Here is a 23,682-nt window from a genome sequence, read left to right on the forward strand (position 1 = left end):
CGCGCTCACCTCTGGAAAGGCAAATTGCAATACATGATTGCAATAAACGCTGACTTATGCAAATAGATATTTATTTGTAACACTAAAAAAAAATGTTCATCTAGTTTGGGCTTCTGCAAATCTGACAGGAAGAAGTATTGTACAGTTATGCTTTTCGTTTACAATGGGGCCTAACTTTACAAATCAACCAATTACAAAACAATACCTAACTTAATACACATTTGGTCACAATAGTCATTCATTCATTCATTTTCTACCGCTTTTTCCTCACGAGGGTCGCGGGGGATGCTGGAGCCTATCCCAGCTGTCTTTTGGGCGAGAGGCAGGGTACACCCTGGACTGGTCGCCAGCCAATCACAGGGCACATATAGACAAACAACCATTCACACTCACATTCATACCTATGGACAATTTGGAGTCGCTAATTAACCTAGCATGTTTTTGGAATGTGGGAGGAAACCGGAGTACCCGGAGAAAACCCACGCATGCACGGGGAGAACATGCAAACTCCACACAGAGATGGCCGAGGGTGGAATTGAACCCTGGTCTCCTAGCTGTGAGGTCTGCGCGCTAACCACTCGACCGCCGTGCCGCCGTCACAATAGTCAATATGATAAATAAAAATTCATCATTTTGCCAGCCTCAATATGTTGACGTGTGCATGCATGCTTTATTTCCTCCTCTCTCTCTCTCTTTACCAATGATAGCGTTTATCGGCAATAATTTGTCGTCCAGCTAAATTTGTTAGTGACACGCCTAGTATTCCACCATTTTCAAATGTTTACAGTATATTGGCATCAATCAAACTCTGTCCAAACTCTTTTGCATAAACCAGTATTAGTTTTTCCTCGTTACAATGCAACTTTTTACTCTTTTTTCCCCTCATCCCCCCCCCCCAACTGTCCCGCATGCCGATGAAAAACATGCTGTGGGCCGCCAATGGACCCAAGGGTGCACTTTGGAGACCCCTGCTATAAACAAACATACAGTAGGCTATGTTTGGTAATAACAGTGCAAGAAGAAAACCTGTTTTAGGTTTGATGCCCATATATTTGGAGTCAAACCCCTTTCAGAAACCTGTCTTATGATGCCGTGTTGGGTATGCAAGTACAATCTAACAGAACAGCAAAGAAAAACTAAACGGTAAGAACTAACCACACATTATACTATAATTCTCCAGCACAACAGAAGTCATTTAAGGATACTTTCCTTGGATGCCTTGGAAAGAACAGGTCTATACCTTGTCCTTTCATGAAACTAAATAATAATAGCTAAGTTGTAATGGCTAAAATTTAAAATAGACTTTAATATAGGAGGGGAAAGAAATGTCTCTTTTTATAGTAAAGGTTGCCATGTGATAATTTTATATTGCGCTTTTCAAGGCACCTGAAGCGCTTCACAGTGAAGTGAATCCATTATTCATTCACTCCTCAGTCACACACTGGTGGTGGTGGTGGTAAACTACATCTGTATCCACAGCTGCCCTAGGGCAATCTGACATAAAAGTGGCTGCCAATTAGCGCCTAGAACCTCTCCAGCCAAACACCAAACATTCATACTCATACACCACTGTGAGCAGCACTGGAGGCAAGATGGGTGCAAGAAGTGTCTTGCCCAAAGACACATCGACAGTGACTTGGTGGAAGGAGTGAATCCGGACAACCTGCTCTACCTCCTGTGCTTTTGTGCATGCATGTCACTATCCCAGATGCTTTGCGTTCACATCGACAAGTCAGTTTGATATGGATGCTGTATGGTATCATGTAGTCAGAAAAAATTATTACGTTTGATTAATGTTCATGTTAAAGGTTAAATAACTGTTAATAGTTATCCTCCCTATCCGTGTGGAAGTGGTAAGTTTTTGGCTATTTAAGTTTAAAGGAAATAACTTGAAGGCTACCGTTTAGGTCGCTAGCTCTCTAGTTTGCGAGTTAGCATGTGTCTCAAGACGCTGCAGTTGCGCAATATGTTGTAAATAAAAAGAGTATAAATGTGACTATAGTCGTGTTTTGTCATGTCTACAGGGCTCTAATAATGCTTTGTTATTTTTAATCTGAAAAAAATAATTTGTCGACCCACCAACTATATGTGGTTTCTTAAGTTTTTATTATTTGCTGTTTTATTATTATTATTATATTTATTTATTACTGATTTATTTATTTTCTTTATTCTTGATTTGTTTATTTATTTTTCATCTTATTTTGTGCAGAAAAATAAAAATTAAGATATTTGAGAACAGTGGAATGTTTTATCAGAGCTTTTCTTGTAGAAAATTGGAACCAAAGCACTGAAAAAGTTTGTATATTTTTCTGTTTGTAATAAATGCAGGTTGTTTTTTTTGGGGGGGGGGGGGACCTGATGTGGCCCAGCCTCACCCAGACCCTAGCTCCAGTGGCCCCCAGGTAAATTGAGTTTGAGACCCCTGAGTTAAAAGAACACTGTGAGGTACTTGTTAGCAAATAGAAGTGGTCATCTCGACCATTATCTTCATAGCGTGGTGAGAACCATATTAGTGCAACAATAATACACCCCCCCTCCTTCTCCTGTGCTGCACACCCACTCTGCGCCCACTCTCTCTCTCTCTCTCTCCACCATCTCCTGGAAACAGATGCACTCTCTGCCTTTGATCCTCCACCTCCAGGTGATACCCTGCAGGGGGATCACCGTGCAGGCTCGGGCTGCACATCTGGGCCCAATGCAGGCCCCCCAGCTGCACTCGTAGCAGTCAACGACAGCGGTATACCTCTGCGTCAAACTGCACCGATCAGCTCACAAGCATCACACGAACAGGTACGAGGAGGGGGTTTGCTTCCACTCCCGTGTTGTAACATGCCATTAAATGGAAATAGCCATTAAAACCCCCCCACCGGTGCTAGTGTGGAAAAATGCGCTCGGCCGCCTGCAATGCACCGATGGTGCAAACACTCCCTGCCTTGTTCACTCTCCCAGTCAACAGGGCCCAAACCTGGCCGCCTGATATACCTCTTGTTAGGACTGAGAACAGCTGATTTCAAGCGATAACTCCACGCAGACAAAAGCAGCAAACAGGTATGGAGGACTAAACAGAAAGACCACAAGGAGGACACGAAGGAGCACCATATCGTTCAAAGCGAGGCTAAAAAAAAACACATTTTATCGCTCTTACCTTCTCTCGCCTTTAGGAGAACCGTGTTGGCCACGATATTTTCAATCTCCATTGTCACAATGTGGTCCCCAAGCAGTCGCGACACATTTCACTCAGCGAGAAAAAATGGCGTTTTTTTCCTGTCAAATCAAATGTGCCGACGGCTGCGAAGCGCTTGTGTCATAGTAGCTAGCTTAATGGTTGCTCGTCCTTCCTCTCCATTACAACATGTTTTGGGAAGCTGGAGACGATTACGACGGGGCTTGTTAGCATTCAGAGCCTGACTCTCTTCCCTCTCTCTCTCTCTCTCTCTTTGCCAGTCTGCCTCAATGCTTGCCTTCCTTTCTACTTCTCCTCCCTCTTCCTCCTCCCTCCTCCTCTTCGCCCCTCCTCTATCTGCACAACCAGCAAGAGGAGGACTCACGCTTGTACATTTATTCAAATCCTATACAGATATTCATTCATTTTCTGACGCTTTTTCCTCACTAGGGTTGCGGGGGTGCTGGAGCCTATCCCAGCTGGACAAGAGGTGGGGTACACCCTGGACTGGTGGCCAGCCAATCACAGGGCACATATAGACAAACAACCATTCACACTCACATTCATACCTATGGACAATTTGGAGTCAACAATTAACCTAGCATGTTTTTGGAATGTGGGAGGAAACCGGAGTACCCGGAGAAAACCCACGCATGCACGGGGAAAACATGCAAACTCCACACAGAGGGTGGAATTGAACCCTGGTCTCTTAGCTGTGAGGTCTGCGCGCTAACCACTCGACCGCGTTGCCGCCTGTGTTTTAACAAGTATACAAAAATGTATGGACAATTTGGAGTCAACAATTAACCTAGCATGTTTTTTGGAATATGGGAGGAAACATGCAAACTCCACACAGAGATGGCTGAGGGAGGAATTGAACTCTGGTCTCCTAGCTGTGAGGTCTGTGCGCTAACCACTTGTCCACCGTGCCGCCCCCTATACAGATATTCATTCATTAATTCATTTTCTACCGCTTTTTCTGCACGGGGGTCGCGAGGGGTGCTGGAGCCTATCCCAGCTGTCTTCGGGCGAGAGGCGGGGTACACCCTGGACTGGTGGCCAGCCAATCACAGGGCACATATAGACAAACAACCATTCACACTCACATTCATACCTATGGACAATTTGGAGTCAACAATTAACCTAGCATGTTTTTGGAATGTGGGAGGAAACATGCAAACTCCACACAGAGATGTCCATTATTCATATATATATATATATATATATATATATATATATATATATATATATATATATATATATATATATATATATATATATATATATATATATATATATATATATATATATATATATATATATATATATATATATAGTAACCAACATGACAATCAACCATGGCTGTCCCAGTGTCCACTGAGGCGTCCTACACAGTACTATATTCAATACTGCCATCTGGTGGACATTAGGCAAACACTCAAAATTCAAATGCTGCGTCACAAAAAATACACAGGAAGTGGTAATATACAAGAGGTCTTTTTCCCTCCGCAATATATATATATATATATTATTAAATCTTAAAATTGTATCAGTTAACTGCTAGTGTTTTTCGACTATCGCAGTAAACTGTTTAAATAAGTAGTGCTCGTTCACTATTGTAATGTCAGCAACTATTTACTATTTATGGGTAGTTTAAACTGTTGCTCACAAAAATACTTACGCTCATTTTAGGCACTAGATGGCGCTAAAGACAAATGCGTAGGTAGTCGAGTGCTATATTTGAAAAGCTCAAATCCTGTATTGAAATGTGGCTTTTAAATTCCAATGCTTGACATTTCCAACAATAGTTCAGTATTGCATTTGTTGAATTATTTACTTCCGCATTTACAGGCTATTCTTCGCGCACTTCCTGTGTGTGTGTGTGTGTGTGTGTGTGCTTGCGCGCGCATTCACGTGACCGTCTGCTCTGAGGCAAGTAGCAGCACAGCAGAAAGGCAGCACTGCGGTTCTGTATTGACTATTTGAGTAGACTTTTAAACGTACGTTTTCCATTTGACGTTCGCTGCCAACTAAACAGGATGTTTTCGCTCGGAGAGAAGATGGAGTTTCTCATCGGAAACGCCTTTTCAACACCTGTTGGTCAGAGAATTGGTAAGTTGCACGAAGGCATCGCAGTTCCTGAAGAAGCCCAAAACATACAACGGAGGCAGGCGTTAGTTCTTTTCTAATTTTTCAGTGTCTGCTTTATGTTAAAGTGACAACAATCTCTACCTGTCAGTGTTAGAAGACGAGTTATAATGTTTTATATCCATGTCTTACATGGACGCTCACTTTCAAAGTCCACCGAATGCAGATGTGCGGTCATCGTCTATGCACTGTTTGTCATCGCCAGCAGGGGGCGACATAAATGATTCAAAATGTGTACTGTTTTACTGTACATAAAAAACCCAACAATAAATTAGCAGAAATTGTTTTTTTTCTTGACATTGTGTAGATGACATGATGTTGCTGGTGGCTTGTGCATCTTTTTCAAACAGCTGTGAAAAAAATATTATTAATCCATATTACGATAATTAATATATTAATATAATTAATTAATATAATATAAATATTATTTACCAAAATGCATGGTATGTGCTCATCGCACGGAGCCACATTTAAAGACACATAATTTAGTCCGTCAGCACCAGCGTCGTGCAGTCAGGGGTTAACATTTTCAGTTGAATTAACGCATTGGCACCATGGCAAGCCACACCTCTTTTAGGATGGCAGACGGTGGCACAGGGTACCATTCAAGGACACTGCGAACATCACAACGTCTTTATTATGGATGTATGTGTGGTCTTTTTAATAAGTGGATATAGTCTCTAATGTATGTCTTACAGTGGAAGTACAATTTGCTGCATTTAATTATGCTCAGAAAGCCCAGAAAATACATGTACACTCAAAATGTCAATTCAACTTAAATTACGTGAGCTCACCGCCACATTGCCCATTATAGCACAGTTAATGTTTGATTCAAATGCTCTGTTCCTATAAAAGTAAATAAGTAAGTTTTATTTGTATAGCGCTTTTCACACACTGGAAGGTGCTTGTCACTGCAGTTCTTCCATGGAGGAAAAGCAGCACTAGCTAGCAGAAAGTCAAGTCATGCATTCGAGATATTTTATTTTAACATTTTTTTTTAACTAAAGTGAAAACTAGAAAAGAGATTATGAGCCACTGCTTGGGTTCTATACATTAATGACCGCTGATCTAAAAAATGAATGCATTGGCAACAAATTCCTACAAACACACTCCAACATAAAGTGGGAAAAAATGAGTGCAATCATACAGTAAAGGGTGTGTCCATTCATACAAGAAATATGTGATGATTGTCTTCACATCCTTGGAAATATAAAGTGTTATCTCCCCACTCAATTAGTGACAGAGTGTTGCACGCAGGACTCAACCCTTTCTCCGTCTAATCTCACTCGCTCGTTTTCTCACACGTAAATGTCAGCGCGGTTTCAGCGCCTTCTGAGGCAAACACAAGCAGCTGACAAGTCACATGAAGTGCACGAAGCTGGGAAGTGGAAGTTCAGTGGGGGAGTAGATGCAGCAAGGCTAAAGAGTAAATGGGATTGAGAAGTGTAGGGGGGTGGAAGGAATGAAGGAGATTACGAGGAACCCGTGAGGGCTGGAGTAAAGCTGGCTCTGATTGCTCAATTGTTAAGTTAGGTTAAAGCTCAGAATGGTGTTTTGGTTATGTAATAAACGGGCAGAGGTTTCTATGTTCCAGTCGGAATCCGAGTGTCATTACAGATTGTGTTCTTTATTTTTAGGGAAACAACAAGCCTTTTCAGTCGATTCTATTATAAATATGTTCTATATGTTCTATACCCAGTGATGATCATGTCATCTGTTTCTAATGAATCCGCCTCTGCCAGCGTGGTTTTTTTTTTTTTTGCTATCAATAAAGAATGCACGACCATTAGTATTCATTTTCTACCATTTATTATTTGTGGTTATGGATGAAGTGGAGCATATCCCAGGTGACCTTGGCTGGTCACTAGTTTATCACAGGACGCATAGACAAGCAAGCAACCATTCACATCCAGTATTCACACCTATAGACAATTTCAAACCTTCAAATATGACCCTTATAAGGTCAATCAGAACAAGCAAACAAGAAGTCTGAGCTGAGATTCAAACCCAAAACCTCCTGACTATGTATTTGTTTATTTTTAAAAATGAAAAGCATACAAGTTGTGTCTCCTTTTCACATTTTCATGAACAATAATAGAATTCTCATGAAATGCAGATAACCGTATGGCACGTTTTCAGAATCATCTTTATTTGCAGTCTACATCACTTAGTGGTTGTATTGTGTATTCTGTCCATAGAGCGAGCAACCAGTGGCTTTCTGCAGTCAGAGGACTGGGGGCTCAACATGGAGATATGCGACATCATCAATGAGACAGATGAAGGGTAGGAATAATTTGGCATTATTTTAGTGTCTTATGCAAAAACAAATAAAAAATCTTGTTGAAGTTTCAAATCCAGCTATAACAAACTGTTTTCTATAAACCGGGGGTCTCAAACTAGTGTCCTGCGGGCCACATGTGGCCCGCAGGACACTAGTTTGAGGCGCCCGCCTTGATATGAAAGTTTAATGTTAGTGCGGCCCGCGCAAATTTGATATGGATGCTGTATGGTATCATGTACCCAGAAAAAAATTATTGCGTTTGATTAATGTTCATGTTAAAGGTTCAATAACTGTTAATAGTTATCCTCCCTATCCGTGTGGAAGTGGTAAGTTTTTGGCTATGTAAGTTTAAAGGAAATAACTTGAAGGCTACCGTTTAGGTCGCTAGCTCTCTAGTTTGCGAGTTAGCATGTGTCTCAAGACCCTGCAGTTGCGCAATATGTTGTAAATAAAAAGAGTATAAATGTGACTATAGTCGTGTTTTGTCATGTCTACAGGGCTCTAATAATGCTTTGTTCATTTTAATCAGAAAAAAAATAATTTGTCTACCCACCAACTATATGTGGTTTCTTAAGTTTTTATTTTATTAGTTTTTATATTACTATTATTTATTACTGATTGATAGATTTTCTTTATTCTTGATTTGTTTATTTATTTTTCATCTTATTTTGTGTAGAAAAATAAAAATTAAGATATTTGAGAACAGTGGAATGTTTTATCAGAGCTTTTCTTGTCGAAAATCGGAACCAAAGCAAAGTTTATTCATTTTCTGTGGACCCGCCAACATCTACAAACTTTTTGTACTAAACATGCAGTTTGATTACGCTTGTATGCTTCACTGCTTTTACTGGTTTCAGTTTCAAGTTCAGTCTGTACAGCACAGACAAAGAGATAGTATCAGTTTCTCAATCGGATTTATGTCCCCTGTGGGGGGGGGCATGACAGAAAATAATTGAGAACCACTGCGTTACACTTTACATATCACGGTATATGCGTAATATGAAAATGCAAATTAAAGTTGTGTTCCCAGGCCAAGAGATGCAGTCAAAGCCATTAAGAAGAGAATTGTCGGTAGCAAGAACTTCAGAGAAATCATGTTGGCCCTTACAGTGAGTAATTTATCTGGACAGGTTTTTTTTTATGTTTCAAATTGTGTTGAGCTTACACAGAAGCTATGTTAGAATTAGTAAGTATAATAGTGTTGTTCTGTGGGGCTTCAGTCTGTGTCTCTGTGTCATGCAGGTTCTTGAGTCATGTGTGAAGAACTGCGGCCACCGCTTCCATGTCCTTGTGGCGTCACAGGACTTTGTCGAAGGCGTTTTAGTGCGTGCCATTTTACCCAAATATAACCCACCCACTGCGTTGCATGACAGGGTGCTCAGTCTCATACAGGTATGGTTAATCAGTCTATCATTGGTTGTAATACAATGAACACTTCTGTTTTTTATTGTTTCCTGTATTCCAGTTATCTGTGAATGGAAGCTTTGTTACATCTTTAAAAAGATATACTCTGCTTTTTTTCAGTCATGGGCTGATGCCTTTCGTACTTCCCCCTCCCTCGCGGGGGTGGTGTATGTTTATGATGACCTAAGGAGACGAGGTTTGGAGTTTCCCATGACAGATCTGGACGCTCTATCCCCCATTCACACTCCCAGCAGGGTGAGCCCATTCCATCGGGTGTAAATAAAGCAAATAAAATGCATATATACTGTATCTATATATTTATAGATTTCATTATAGATAGGAGGCCTGCAAATTCTGAGCTCCAAAATTCATACTTTCACAAACATTAGTACAGTAAACCTCGGATATATCAGACTCGGATATATCGGAAATTCGCTCACAACGGACAGATAAAAAAGAACCGATTTTTCTGTAATGCATTTCCAATAAAAATTCATTGCATATATCGGATTTTTTATAACGGATTTCGCCTATTTCGGACAAAATCTCCAGTCCCGTTCCAATGCATTTCCATTAAATTTCCCTCGCATATATCGGATGGCCGCATCGTGGCGCTCCGATTCGCCGAATCGTGACAGGCCGCTGTACGACGTCATTTGCAGCGTTTGCAGCGTTGCCTGCGCGTCCAGGTACATTGGAAACATAGTCAAGGAAGTGCCTTTTTATAACGGATAAAATCCCATTTACGCATATACCGGATATAAATCCGATATGTGCGTAAAACGGACATTTTCCGGTATACGCATATAACGGATTTCGCTTATATCGGACAAAACCAGTGGGAACAATTGAATCCGATATATCCGAGGTTTACTGTATTAGGGATGTCTGATATTGGCTTTTTTGCCGAAAACTGATACTGATGCTGATACTGTCCAACTCTCAATTTCCGATATCATGAACACGTATGTATTGTATACAGCATTTAAAAAATATTTTTGTGATCGAGAAAAATGTGACACAAATTCGACCGATATCACATTTGTATGCTGATATCGGACCAATAATGACCTGATATCCCCAATTACAATGCTTTTTGATTTGATTGACCATGTCAAGTGAGGTATTTATTAAAATATACATTCACAAAAATAGTGTATATTTTATTGAAGGTGTGCCTTTTGTCAGTCAGTGTCATGACTATATTATATTTGTGAATATATGATACAAGTTGTACCTGATTAGCAAACACACACGTTTGATGAATCTCTGTGTTCACGTCCTTTTAATTTCATATTTCAGACCGTCCCAGAAAATGAGACGACCGAGACAACGGGTGCTCCTCCCTGTCAGTTACAAGCACAAACTCTTCCCAGTTCTCCCACTCAAAATTCTTCCCCTGTATTGCCGCCCAGCGAGCAACCTAGCCCCCTCTCTGGAGAGCAGGTAATGCTTCTTAATAAGGAAAGACAGGCCTAAGACAATATTTATATAGTGTATAAAATGTGTATTTGTGTGTATGTTTTCTCAGAATTGATAATACAGTAAACCTGGGATATATCGGATTCAATTGTTCCCACTGGTTTTGTCCGATATAAGCGAAATCCGTTATATGCGTATACCGGAAAATATCCGTTTTACGCATATATCGGATTTATATCCGTTATAAAAAGGCACTTCCTTGACTATGTTTCCAATGTACCTGGACGCGCAGGCAACGCTGCAAACGCTGCAAATGACGTCGTATAGCGGCCTGTCACGATTCGGCGAATCGGATCGCCACGATGCGGCCATCCGATATATGCGAGGGAAATTTCATGGAAATGCATTGGAACGGGACTGGAGATTTTGTCCGAAATAGGCGAAATCCGTTATAAAAAATCCGATATATGCAATGAATTTTTATTGGAAATGCATTACAGAAAAATCGGTTCTTTTTTATCTGTCCGTTGTGAGCGAATTTCCGATATATCCGAGTCCGATATATCCGAGGTTTACTGTATGCTGAAAATACTTTAAAAAAAATGTTTCCTACTGTCGTCACTTTAAATATAGTGGCTTTATTTTGAAAATGTCCTTTCCAGAAAGAGAAGCTACAAAAAGAGCTGGCGCTGGTTAAGGGAAACCTCACTGTAATGTCGGAAATGCTGAATGAGCTGAAACCAGGACAAAACCAGCAGGATGATACGGAACTGCTACAGGTTTGTATGTGCATGTGTTTGCATGTTTAAGGCATTCTAGGAAATGTTTGCCATCATTTTCTGCAGACGAATTTGATATCATGAGCATAGACATTCCATGAATCCTACTGCCTCCCTCTGTCCAAACAGCAACTATACTCGGTATGTAAGAACATGCAGACTCGGGTGGTGGAGCTCATCCCTCGGTTGCTGGATGAAGGACTCATTGAGGAGCTTCTTGTGGTTAATGATGACCTCAACAATGCCTTCATCCGCTATGAGAGGTATGCGGCAGCCACTTGCGCTATTCTATTTTTTTAAAGGACTAATACAATCTTATTTTGTTTATTTTAGGTTTGACAGACTTAACAAGGCACAAACTACACGTGGGGAAGAAGTGAGAATTTTTGTACTTTTTAGTGCTGTACTATTTTGTCATTAAAGCTCCATGCATTGAACTCTTTATTTTATTCTCGCAGCAGAGTTCTGTGGGCAGCCCGAACCTCGTCGACCTTAACCTAGAGTCTTCAACGTTGAGCCAGCCGGCTGTCATTGCAACAACCATCCAACCTGATTCCAACACTCAGTCTGCCAGTCAGAGGCAGTCAGCAAACCACAGTCAGTATCAGTATTTGATTTATTGCTATTAATAATCCCATAATACGGAGACATTGCATTAAAGTCCTTACTAGGAACAAGCATGAACACGCACTATAAGCTGGCAGCATCGTGGTACCACATGCTTACAAGCACTGCTAATTACTAACAAATAGGGGTGCCACAAGGACCCCCCCCCCCCCCCCAACTCACGAGATGAGACGATTGGGTCCACAGGAATGAGACAAATTGAGATTTTCACATTAATTTTAAGAAAAGTGTTTTTATTAATTATTCTTATCAACATTTTAGCTTTTTCTAGCCAGGAAGGCGATGGAGGAGTGTGTCCAAACTAAGGATCGACCGATACATCGGTCAATGTATTTTTCCACCGCATGATTTACAGTCACGTCACGCTGCAGAGGAGCAGTCATCACAAATTTATCGATGCTAGATAAATTTAAACTACTTTTGCACATGGTTGAATATTTATTCATTTTAAGGTTGATAATGCAATTTACATGTGTGTTTAAGAAAGCTGAATCCTACTGTGTTCAGTGTTTACGTTTCAATGAATATTTGTTTAAACACGAGACCTGTAATATTTGTTATCATGGTCATTTTTTTCATGTAAATTGAGGGATCAAAAGCAGTTATCGGCCACAAATATCGGCCCAAGCAAAATCGGCCATCGGCTAAGGGTGATGGAAAAAAATCGGTATCGGGATCGGCCCCAAAAAAAACATATCGGTCGATCCCTAGTCCAAACTCTGTCTTCTTTGCCCAGTCGCTGATTAGTGTTTGGGTTACATTGCATTGCATTTTGCAACTACTGGTATTTGCCCTCTTGGCAAATTAACTGCAGACGCTTCCTGTGCCTTTTAATGGTCCCTTAATTGCACAAACGGTAAATCAGGGCCCGATATTCTCTTACAATGTTGAAGCATAAGAAAATATATTTTGGTTCTTCATTTTTGCTTGTAAATTGTTATTCAACTCTCAAACAACTTCTGTCTTTTAGAAGAAGAGGAAGAGTTTGACATGTTTGCCCAAACCCGAGGCAAATCCTTAGCAGAGCAGAGAAAAAGGTGAGTACACTATCTTTTTTTTGCGTTTGTGTCACTGTTTTATTTTCACTGTTTCTGCCTTGAGAGTGGTATCAGAGGTGTGGATGTGTGGATAAGGGAAATGATGGGGTGTGATTTTGACACACTCACTGTAAGATCTTGAGTTGAAAACCGATGGCCTCTTACTAGCCTGGGATAGCCATAGCAGTTGAAGGGTACACCAGACCAGGGCTTGAGAGCTTTCCGAGTTTATTTTACAGGACAGTGCAGCAGCATTTCCCCCAGCACACACAACAGGCCTCTTTCAAACAATTTCACCCAGCCCCTTTTACCTGTGAAGGGCCAACCACAGTTCCCCATGAGAGGGTGAAGCAAGTCCAAAAGATACCCAATTTATCTTCCCAACACCCTTCATATTAAATATAAGACCTTCAGGAGTCCCCCACTGAAGGGTCACTTCCTGTGTATCTATATATAAACACTCACGTACACCTAACAACTTGATTCCCAACTACCACCCAGTCAATTCCCCCCTCCTCCAGGTGGCACTTGGGAGAGTCCAATTGAGGTGATCAGCCTCTGGCCTGCACTCACATGGGCGCGCCTCCAGGTTTGGGCCACGACCAATCACCTCAAACAAAAGGAGAAACTGATGAGAAATTAGGAACACAAATGACTTCTGAATAAAAAACTAACTAACTAAAGTGGCACTTAAACGGCAAAGAAATATAATTAAAGCACTAACCAAAATATATGTCAATAACAAAAGCCAACTATATACACAGAGAAACATGACAGTGTAGGCGGGGCATACACCTGATCAGTGAGGGAGGATTGGCAGCTCCCTCACACTCACACGGACTCACTTCTCTTGCCGTGTTGCGTTGAAAGCAATGGCACTGTCCAACAAAGAATGCAAGTTACTCTGTGTGAAAAGGATAAATAGGGCATCATTTGTTTATGTTCATTTTGCAGCAATTTTGCTTGATCTCTGTGTAAAAGAGACTACATACAATACACACATCAGGACACCATGTGCGGCATCTTGACATAGATTTAACTACTATTCTAGTATGCACAATTGTGACGATTGAGTATCGTTAATGTATTGAATTATTCATGCTTTATGGATTACAGAGTGAATATTTTCTTTGCACAGTGTCAAGTATGAGGACCCAGGAGCTGTAGAGGGCCTTGCTGGGGCCCTGGACTCAAGGTTGCAGGTCACAAGAAGTGTATGTACAGTTTATACTTTTATCCTAATTTCACATGATTAATGTTGATCTAAACTGTTAGTGAACCTGCCCCGATGCCCGATCCCCGATGATTAATATGAGCGGTAACATTGTAACAGCTGCACGCTTAAAATGACAAGGAAATGCATTCATTGCCTTTATCTGTCTGACTTTGGATTTAGAACAGGGGTCTCAAACTCAATTTACCTGGGGGCCACTGGAGCTCGGGTCTGGGTGAGACTGGGCCGCATCAGGTTTTCCAAAAAAACGTATTTATTAAAAACAAAAAAAATTTTTAAAACTTCGCCTTGGTTCCAATTTTCTACAAGAAAAGCTCTGATAAAACATTCCACTGTTCTCAAATATCTTACTTTTTATTTTTCTACACAAAATAAGATGAAAAATAAATAAACAAATCAAGAATAAAGAAAATCAATCAATCAGTAATAAATAAATGTAATAATAATAATAATAAAACAGCAAATAATAAAAACTTAAGAAACCACATATAGTTGGTGGGTAGACAAATTATTTTTTTTTCATATTAAAATGAACAAAGCATTATTAGAGCCCTGTAGACATGACAAAACATGACTATAGTCACATTTATACTCTTTTTATTTACAACATATTGCGCAACTGCAGGGTCTTGAGACACATGCTAACTCGCAAACTAGAGAGCTAGCGACCTAAATGGTAGCCTTCAAGTTATTTCCTTTAAACTTAAATAGCCAAAAACTTACCACTTTCACACGGATAGGGAGGATAACTATTAACAGTTATTTAACCTTCAACATGAACATTAATCAAACGTAATAATTTTTTCATGATACCATACAGCATCCATATAACATTAAACTTTCATATCAAGGCGGGGGCCTCAAACTAGTGTCCTGCGGGCCACATTTGGCCCGCGGGCCGCGTGTTTGAGACCCCTGATTTAGAACATGCCTTAAATTTAAATTACACTTTGCAACAGCAGGGGGAGCACCGGAGCCAAAAGTAATCATGTGACTAAAAAGGTATCTGTCTTTCTTTGTCATCCTGCTAAGACGACGCAAGGGAAAAACACACTGCAGAACAATGAGGATAAATGGCTGTCTTGTCATACGGTGAGATCCTTCATTTCTTTCGACCGGCACCATCACAGATATTTGTAATATCACATCATCTTTGTTCTTTGTGTGTTGCTCGGTGTGAAAATGCAGGAAGACCAGTCCGCTGTCAGCGAGGGAGTCTCCAGTGAAGGTGTGTCTCTGTTTTTCTGTATAAACATTACATTTTTTTACAGTTTTCACTTCTCTTTTCTTTGTAACCAAGCTTGCTCTCTTGACTGATTTTTTTTTTTCCAGAATTTGATCAATTTTTAGAGGACCGTGGAAAATCGTCAGAGCAGAGTAACCGTACGACGTGTGACACATTGCCCTCCACCTCTAGACTGACGCCGCAATCGACAAGGCCACAGGACAGATCACATGATCAGCTTTTTTCACTCTAGGCTGAAAGGCAAGCCCTTAGACTGAAGCATATGTATACAGGGCCTCTAATGTTTTCACCAAGCAGTTCAGTTCACCTTGTCATGATACAATTTGGAAAATCAAATTTAAGGGTACCCCGCCTCTCGCCCGAAGACAGCTGGGATAGGCTCCAGCACCCCTGCGACCCTCGGGAGGAAAAAGCAGTAGAAAATGAATGAAAATTTAAGGGTGGTATTGCCATAATTACTATCAGTTATGTAGTGAAATAGTGTGGCTCGGCATAGGCCGGTGTGAGGAATGATGATAACCTTGGGCAGAAATACGGTTTCACTGTATTATAATTACATCCCAAAAATGTGTTATTTTTTTTAATGTCTTTATTGAAAGGAAGAGAGTACAACGGAACATATTAATTGGATTAACTGAATTTCTTATGGGAAAAATTGACTCAGTTAGTATCTGTTTTGGTTACAATGGATGTGAACCAAGGTTGCGCTGTAAAAAAAAAAATTCCCCCGATTTTTTTGGTGCCCCCAATCCCCCCCAATTCAAAGTTGTCTTGTCAAACCAAAGTCAAAGTTTACTTGTATAACATAGCACCTTACAACATCCCAATGGTGCTCAGGGTGCTTTAAAAGAATAAAAAAACAACTTATAACAAATAAGAACAGAGTGAGATCAAATTAAGAACTTAATATATATACACTATCATAAGCAATTATAGTATTCTGGATGTGATGTCGTCTGCGACAGTGCATTTGTAGTTTTGGTATCCCTCACATTTGACAGTACAAACGCAAAAAAAAAAAATCCATGTAAAGCCATACTGTGAGCTGAACTGTATTGCTTGGGAGACTTATGTACGCTTCTAGAAAGACCTGCACTACACCACTGCTGTTTATTTACTTTGTGTGCATATTTATTATTACATGCATTATTATGCTGTTGATTCAAACATTTGATTTAAATCTAAGTGTGTGGAAAAAGTATTTCCAGATTGTTTAAAATACAGTAGCTTCACATCACCATTGTTTGCCTTTGATCCATACTCTACATTTTATACAGGCAAAATAAATGTATGGTCAATGTATGTTTTGTGCTCCTTATTAAAAATGAAAATCCCTGTGATATCTACCGTAATGCACATTTTCCTTGAAGCTTGTTTTCTAATGGATCTAAGAAGTCTTGAGTAATTCAAGGCCAAATAATCCTCAATGAGGTGCGGATTGTCTTTTTGATAACTTATTCCAATTCTCAAGTACAGGTTAGAGAGAAATTGTGATTTCTCAAGTGAATTGTATTTTTTTCTGATGGAAATATAGTCTAAACAACTCTTCTTTGCTCAGTTGTACGCTGACCATGCTCAATAATAAGCCCGGTCTATGTGAGATAAGCCTTAATTGTTATTGTTGAAGAACTCAAGGATGTCTGGGTCTTGGTACATGAAGTCCCTGTGGTACTCAATAATAGGAAGACAGAGGAGTAAAGGCAGAAGTCCAAAAGAGAAAAGTAGGAGTAGAAGAAACTGATTTCATTCATCTGTTGAAGACCGCTCGGAACAAAGACGATGCCCGGTCGTGATGTCTATCTCTGTTTCTGCCTGAGTATATGTGCATTGCTACATGTGCCTGCATGTGATTCCATGTCCAACATGTCCACCAAAGATCAACTCCTAACTGGTGTTGAAGATCCAGAGCACACTGATGAGGATCCACCATTGCTTTGGCTGAGAGCCAGTTTGCCGTCTTACTCAAAGCCACTTCGCCCGTACACCTTGCCGAGGACTAATCCCGAGGACTACGTCTACATGCCCAAACCCAGACATTATCGCCCTTCACGGCTGCTTCGTATTTTGGGATCCTCTTTTGACCCATTCTGGATGTCTATTGATCCGCCATCTGGAAGCTCTGGAGTCAACACGGACAAAAGTAGCTGTGATGCTTTATCAAGACGCGATTCCCTACCTGCCAGATTACCAAATGACACCACTTCCGGAGAAGATGTCAACATTACTTCTTCAGAGCTGAGGGAAGCGGCAGCAAGTCAGAGGAAGAAGTTGGAAAGAAAAGCCGCAGATGTGGACCTCAGTACTCTGTCTCCAGATGTCGCCACCTCGGTCCGAGCCTGGCTGGTGCAGTCCGCTACATGCGGGTTGTGTTCTCAGTGGGTGGATCTAGGCCCGGCGTTCTGGCCACGTTGGCTGCGGCAGACGGATTGCGACAAGTCAGACAGAGTGCAAAGCTGCTCCTTTCCTCCTGGGATGGTATGCGGGAGAGCTCAGATAACGCACGTTAAGATTCTGGCTTGGCATTGCTTGAAAATCAGAAAAGACGATTCAAAGCGCTTTAAGACTGACAGGTCTGATGTCAGCATGTTGATGGGCGGTAGTGAGGGATTGAGAAGGTGTTTATGGATGGCAGTGCCCTATCCCGTGGTGACAGCTTGTACATGTTCATGTCAATGATTGTTTTTTTTTCCATTAGTAGTTCCAATATTAGTCTTAGATGTACTTTTGCAATTGATTGTCTTGAATTACTGCAAGTCCATTAGCTAACAGATTTTTGCAAATAAAGAAATTCACCTTGTGCTACTTTAGATCAAAGTGTGTACATTTTAGAGGCTTGCTCGTGTTTGGAAAATGATTATGTGTGACAATATTTTTGAATTAAATGGACAAAATGCTTTAACAAACGGTCTCCCCATGTCTGTGATATCGTAAATTAAGTACACTTTACAAATAAAGGAACCCAAGACAGCATTCAAAGGCCTTTATTGTCAATAAAGCAAACAAAGAGTGCCCTGTGTATGTTAGACTTGAAAGTTACATTTGAGCCTTTAAACATTAAATTAGTACAATAGCAATGAAATGACAATATTGTTTTATTAAATTATTTATCTAAACCAATCTAAATAAGTTTACACTGGCCTGTGGACGGTTAGGTACATTGCAAGTGCAATTAGGCTGCGAATAAAAATTTCGAGGATCCCTGAAGGCATCAGAGTCGGTTCAGCCCACCCGAGCTTGACGACAGCAAACACACACAAGATGGCAGCGTTGGAAGACGAGTTTGAAGATGCGCCTGATGTAGAGCCTTTAGAACCAACACTGAAGAATATCATCGAGCAGAAATCTTTAAAGTGGATATTTGTAGGTGGAAAAGGTGGTGTAGGTAAAACGACGTGTAGGTAAGTAAAAGACGCTCGTTAGCTCCAGTCACAAACAGCATAGGTTGCTAGCTAGCTAGCATAGCCAGTTTCCAGTCAGCATTCGGTGTTTTTCAACATAGCTCTTTGCCATTTAATGTTGTCATACGTTACTCTCCACAGTATAGCTATGGTGGAACTTGTTACCGTACATTAAAATCAAAAATAAATTTTATGTAATTGTCCTAAACTGCTTGTAGCTTATGCCGGACCGGTTAGCATGCTGGTAAGCTAGCCCAGCGTCAGCCAACAGACACATTACTTGTGTCTCGAACAGCTGGCTTGTTGCATAACATAAATGTTTGTGTTTATCTTTTGCGAGGTAACGTTTCCTGGTTATATTTTACGACTCAACGTTCTACAAGTAAATGTGGTCCCTCTTGTTAATCAGTCAAACTCCTTTAAAAAAATGACGCACACTGGACACTTAATTAGGTACATCATCAAATGAGTAACACACAGTGTTTGCATTCTCTCCAAAAAGTTCTAATTAGTTGTTTAAAACATTTTTGATGTTTACAGGCAATTCCACTGAAAACAATATGCTGACCGGCTGTCTTACTGTGATGATGTCGCAGCTCAAGGTTCTACAGAGCATAGAGACTATTTTTATAGTTTATCTTTAAAATTAAGCCTCTTCCATCTTTCCGCTTCTTCCTCTGCGTTAGTGAAATAACACTAAATCCATAAGCATACGTGAGGATTCTTTGAGGCAGAGAAAAATGTTAGATAGATAGACTCCATTTATTGTCATTGCACAAAAACACAGTAGTGAAATTGCCAACGAAATGTCGTTGCCTGGCTCCCATATCATAACAGACACAAAAGAAGATAAGTAATAATAGATAATAATAATAATGTGGAGAATAAATAGATAGAATAGACACCAAAATAATTCTCAACCATATTACGTGATTGAGGTTCTCGAATGACTCAAGGAATCATTTCACCCCTAGTCACGTCTAATTTATTGTCGTATTTTCTTTTCCAGCTGTAGTTTGGCTGTTCAACTGGCTGCTGTCAGAGAGAGCGTCCTCATAATTTCTACGGATCCTGCCCATAACATCTCTGACGCTTTTGACCAGAAATTCTCAAAGGTGCCTACAAAGGTGAAGGGCTATGACAACCTCTTTGCTATGGTAAGTCTGAAGTTTCTGTGTGAAAATATGCAAGTAATATAAGCCAATAAGATGTATGTTACAGCGCTTTAAGAAAGTGCTTTTGACCTTTTCAGTCATATGACTTTCTTGCATTTTTTGAAACACAAACCCATCATTTAGAAAAAATGAATGGCCTGAGGTGGATGTTAACAAATGCTACATTGTGATATCACCAGTAGTGTGTTTTTGTGTGGCTTGTAGGAAATTGATCCCAGCTTGGGTGTGGCAGAGCTGCCCGATGAGTTCTTTGAGGAAGACAACATGCTCAGCATGGGCAAGAAGATGATGCAGGAGGCCATGAGTGCCTTCCCCGGCATTGATGAAGCAATGAGCTATGCAGAGGTCATGAGGTGAGACGGTCACGGTGAAATAACGTGCATCCACTTTTCATAACAGTTGCGTAGTATCCCAAATGACTGTATTATTGCTCTATTAAGACATAACATTACATCATCTATGGAAAGATGGCTACATCCACACTTTGGCAACACCTCCAGGCACCATTATTATGTTCAATATGCATTGAAACAGGGGTTTAGTCACTATGTTTTGCTTCGACCCAACTCAGGTTAGTGAAAGGAATGAACTTCTCAGTGGTTGTCTTTGACACTGCTCCTACCGGCCACACGCTGCGCCTGCTTAACTTTCCCACCATTGTGGAACGAGGCCTGGGCAGACTCATGCAGATCAAGAACCAAATCAGTCCATTCATCTCCCAGGTGAGGATGGCACTTATTTGATTGACGATGGTCACGCACAATGTGTCTGCGTTTTCATGTCTTTGTTGTTCACAGATGTGCAACATGCTCGGCCTGGGTGACATGAATGCAGACCAGCTGGCATCCAAGCTGGAGGAGACTCTGCCAGTCATCCGTTCAGTTAGCGAGCAGTTCAAAGATCCTGTAAGTCACATTGGCAGGCAGTGATGAACAACGCTCCAACATTTCATTTCATTTCATTTACAGTTGTCGCTCATCTAGCGCCGTTAATTGCTTCCAGGAACCAAACGCGATAAATGAATTACCATGAAATATGAGTATCCAGTATTAATTCATTATTAATACATAAGCATAGAAAACCTTTTTATGACATTGTCATTACTTTTACAATTTTTAGAGCCCTGCAGGCATGAAAATGACACCCCTACACTTCTTTGTATAAATAACACTAATGTCCAAGCTATGGGATCACTGCAGGGACAAAACAGACGGCTGCTGCTAAGCTACCGAGCTAACTCATTAACCTCCCAATTTATTTGTTCAGTGGGTGCAATATTGCAAATGGAGTGGGGGAGAAGGACAAAGTAAGAAGCCAAAAACTTAACTTCCACATGGATGTATGTATATGCTTTACGTTTTACCCGTATTATCTCAAAATTATCAATTAGAACTGACTTGGGGATTTTTTTTATGGGCGAAAAACTTAGAAAAACTAGAATATTTAAGGTATTTGTGACCAAAAATCTGTGAGGCCATGCATGTTGATTTCTGAAATGCGCTGGGGTCCACTGCACCACACACTCCCATGTAACTTGCCATCTTTTCTACCCCCCCATCAGGAACAGACCACCTTCATTTGCGTGTGCATCGCCGAGTTCCTGTCCCTGTATGAGACGGAGAGGCTGATCCAGGAGCTGGCCAAGTGCCGCATCGATACACACAACATCATTGTCAATCAGCTGGTTTTCCCAGACGCCGAGAGGCCGTGTAAAATGTGTGAAGCGCGACACAAAATTCAGTCCAAGTATTTGGATCAGGTGAGTGTTTTTGTTGTGCTAATGCGATCACTGTTGTGTAGGTACACATACACAATCCATATGGATCTTTAATTTCTCTCACTTGATGAATAAAGTATCTACATACCCACACAAGATCTGGGTTAAAATATCGCAACACTACAAAGGCTCATTGCTGTGCAGTTCTACATTATTGCAATTTTTTTTGCATTGAACCTCACTAGAGTAGACATTTGGAAAAAAAGCTGCAAACAGTATAAATAACAAGTGTGCGTTTCCATCAGATGGAGGATCTTTATGAAGATTTCCACATAGTCAAATTGCCGCTGCTTCCCCATGAAGTTCGAGGTGCCGACAAGGTCAACACTTTCTCTAAGCAGCTTCTGGAACCCTACAAACCACCAAACAAGTAACTCTCTTCCTTGTGGGACCACAGCTTCACCACTCCCTGAGCCCAAAGACCACGCCTCCCAGTAATACTCAACCCGTTGTGCAAACCCGAATCGTGTGAGGCCCGACACCTCAGTTTGGTGCTGCCTCTGTGTCATCTCATCTTCAATACAGTACTATTCCACTTTTGAATAAAAAAAACATACTTCCTGTCCTCCATCCTGACTATCATCACTTTCCAATAACAATGCTTCAATGCTTCTTACTCTACAAACCAACAGCTTTGAAATGGTCCTGGTTTGGTATCTGTCTTATTTTTAACTCCCATTTCCGGCAGCCCAGATCACTGCAGCGTCACTGTGTCAGTACAAAATATATCAATCTTTTTAAAATAAACCCCCACCTGTCATTTTGTACATTTCCCTCAGTCAAGACAATCCACATTACAGGAAAAAGCAGAACAGATCAGGTTAAGATTTGATTTCCTGTTGATCACAAATGTAATGGAAACATCCAGCGTTCAGACAGGTTTGCCTTATGAGATGACGACACCCGCCACCTCAAACTTTCCATGCAGTGGAACAAGATGGAATATTTAAAAATGTAACTGTACATAATGATTTTAATGTCATATTTACCACAAATTTCATGGTGTTTTCAATCAAATAGGGCAATCCTCGGTGAACGCAGGGTGTTCCCTTGAATGTCATCAAGAATTACACATGGAACTTCATTGGTATATGATGCAAAAAAGGCTAAAGGGAATCTGTATTTTGTTTATTTAAGCTCTACTGGGCTTGACGCGTGAGGCTCCATCTTTTAACTATTATTCCGAGAACATAACAAAGGTACATTACACGTCCAGCTCCATGAAGTATATTAAGTGCATTGTTATGAATTGTAAGAGTATCTGATGATGGGTACTCAGTCAACATAAAGTAAAACCTTTTGTTAGTGAATGCTTGAGCGGAAATTCTGTTTTCTATGAACCTCCTTTTAAATGATGCTGCGAATGTTAATTAAATAAACCTACTTCAACTTGAGAGGCTTTTGTGTGTGTGTTTATTATTTGATCTGCCAAAAAGTGCCCACTTCATCTCCAAAATGGATTGACTTTGGCAAAGCAGGGAGCTGCAGCAAAAAGCACTGTGGGGGATACAGAAATTTAAAAAAAATAATTCAAATAATAAAAAAAAAAAAAATGTGTAGGGGCGCCACGGCGGTCGAGTGGTTAGCACGCAGACCAGGGTTCAATTCCACCCTTGGCAATCTCTGTATGGAGTTTGCATGTTCTCCTCGTGCATGTGTGGGTTTTCTCCGGGTACTCCGGTTTCCTCCCACATTCCAAAAACATGCTAGGTTAATTAGCGACTCCTAATTGTCCATAGGTATGAATGTGAGTGTGAATGGTTGTTTGTCTATATGTGCCCTGTGATTGGCTGGCTGGCGACCAGTCCAGGGTGTACCCCGCCTCTCGCCCAAAGACAGCTGGGATAGGCTCCAGCACCCCCGCAACCCATGTGAGGAAAAAGCAGTAGAAAATGAATGAATGAATGAAAATATGTAGGCTGTGTTATTACACTTGAGTATAGAAAATATAAATATTTGTCTAATAAGCACTTTTTTAGCAACATTCTAAA

General features: G+C 40.7%; 4 protein-coding genes across 6 annotated transcripts in view; 3 read left to right on the plus strand and 1 right to left on the minus strand.

Moving 5' to 3' along the window:
* grk4 (G protein-coupled receptor kinase 4) overlaps positions 1–3,468 on the minus strand; it is a 62,370-nt gene extending 58,902 nt beyond the window's left edge. For both annotated transcript variants that reach the window (XM_058065198.1, XM_058065199.1), the window contains exon 1: positions 3,146–3,468. In XM_058065198.1, coding sequence (XP_057921181.1) covers positions 3,146–3,197 — 52 coding nt within the window. In that variant the 5' untranslated portion in view covers positions 3,198–3,468. The remainder of the gene's footprint in view (positions 1–3,145) is intronic.
* A 1,592-nt stretch (positions 3,469–5,060) lies between these two features.
* On the plus strand, positions 5,061–16,665 carry LOC131139766 (target of Myb1 membrane trafficking protein-like). 2 transcript variants are annotated; one of them, XM_058089658.1, is made up of 15 exons: positions 5,061–5,275; positions 7,510–7,594; positions 8,623–8,701; positions 8,835–8,984; positions 9,117–9,251; positions 10,299–10,442; positions 11,081–11,197; positions 11,327–11,460; positions 11,531–11,573; positions 11,659–11,794; positions 12,795–12,861; positions 14,000–14,075; positions 15,128–15,187; positions 15,284–15,323; positions 15,428–16,665. In XM_058089658.1, exons 1-15 carry the CDS (start codon positions 5,203–5,205, stop codon positions 15,571–15,573), a joined length of 1,485 nt encoding a protein of 494 aa, XP_057945641.1. In that variant the 5' UTR covers positions 5,061–5,202; the 3' UTR covers positions 15,574–16,665. The 2 variants fall into 2 exon arrangements, with proteins under 2 accessions (XP_057945641.1, XP_057945633.1); XM_058089650.1 differs by having other exon boundaries at positions 5,062–5,275; positions 11,656–11,794; positions 15,428–16,663.
* A 170-nt stretch (positions 16,666–16,835) lies between these two features.
* On the plus strand, positions 16,836–18,200 carry LOC131139779 (noggin-1-like). The gene has a single exon (XM_058089669.1). The coding sequence runs from the start codon at positions 17,121–17,123 to the stop codon at positions 18,015–18,017; it is 897 nt and encodes a 298-aa protein (XP_057945652.1). The 5' UTR covers positions 16,836–17,120; the 3' UTR covers positions 18,018–18,200.
* Positions 18,201–18,555: 355 nt separating this feature from the next.
* get3 (guided entry of tail-anchored proteins factor 3, ATPase) lies at positions 18,556–23,085 on the plus strand. Its single transcript, XM_058073427.1, has 7 exons — positions 18,556–18,739; positions 19,749–19,896; positions 20,119–20,267; positions 20,486–20,636; positions 20,712–20,819; positions 21,476–21,673; positions 21,937–23,085. Exons 1-7 carry the CDS (start codon positions 18,600–18,602, stop codon positions 22,063–22,065), a joined length of 1,023 nt encoding a protein of 340 aa, XP_057929410.1. The 5' UTR covers positions 18,556–18,599; the 3' UTR covers positions 22,066–23,085.
* The last annotated feature ends 597 nt before the right edge of the window (positions 23,086–23,682 follow it).

Source organism: Doryrhamphus excisus, chromosome 1 (assembly GCF_030265055.1).
Source record: "Doryrhamphus excisus isolate RoL2022-K1 chromosome 1, RoL_Dexc_1.0, whole genome shotgun sequence".
Taxonomy (NCBI): domain Eukaryota; kingdom Metazoa; phylum Chordata; class Actinopteri; order Syngnathiformes; family Syngnathidae; genus Doryrhamphus; species Doryrhamphus excisus.

Coding starts and splice junctions, on each gene's coding strand:
- get3 (XM_058073427.1), top strand. CDS start 18,600: ATGGCAGCGTTGGAAGACGAGTTTGAAGATGCGCCTGATGTAGAGCCT. Junction 20,637..20,711: donor TCAGTCCATTCATCTCCCAG/GTGAGGATGGCA, acceptor TGTTGTTCACAG/ATGTGCAACATGCTCGGCCT. Junction 21,674..21,936: donor AGTCCAAGTATTTGGATCAG/GTGAGTGTTTTT, acceptor CGTTTCCATCAG/ATGGAGGATCTTTATGAAGA.
- LOC131139779 (XM_058089669.1), top strand. CDS start 17,121: ATGCCCGGTCGTGATGTCTATCTCTGTTTCTGCCTGAGTATATGTGCA.
- LOC131139766 (XM_058089650.1), top strand. CDS start 5,203: ATGTTTTCGCTCGGAGAGAAGATGGAGTTTCTCATCGGAAACGCCTTT. Junction 12,862..13,999: donor TTAGCAGAGCAGAGAAAAAG/GTGAGTACACTA, acceptor TTCTTTGCACAG/TGTCAAGTATGAGGACCCAG. Junction 15,188..15,283: donor AATGGCTGTCTTGTCATACG/GTGAGATCCTTC, acceptor GTGAAAATGCAG/GAAGACCAGTCCGCTGTCAG.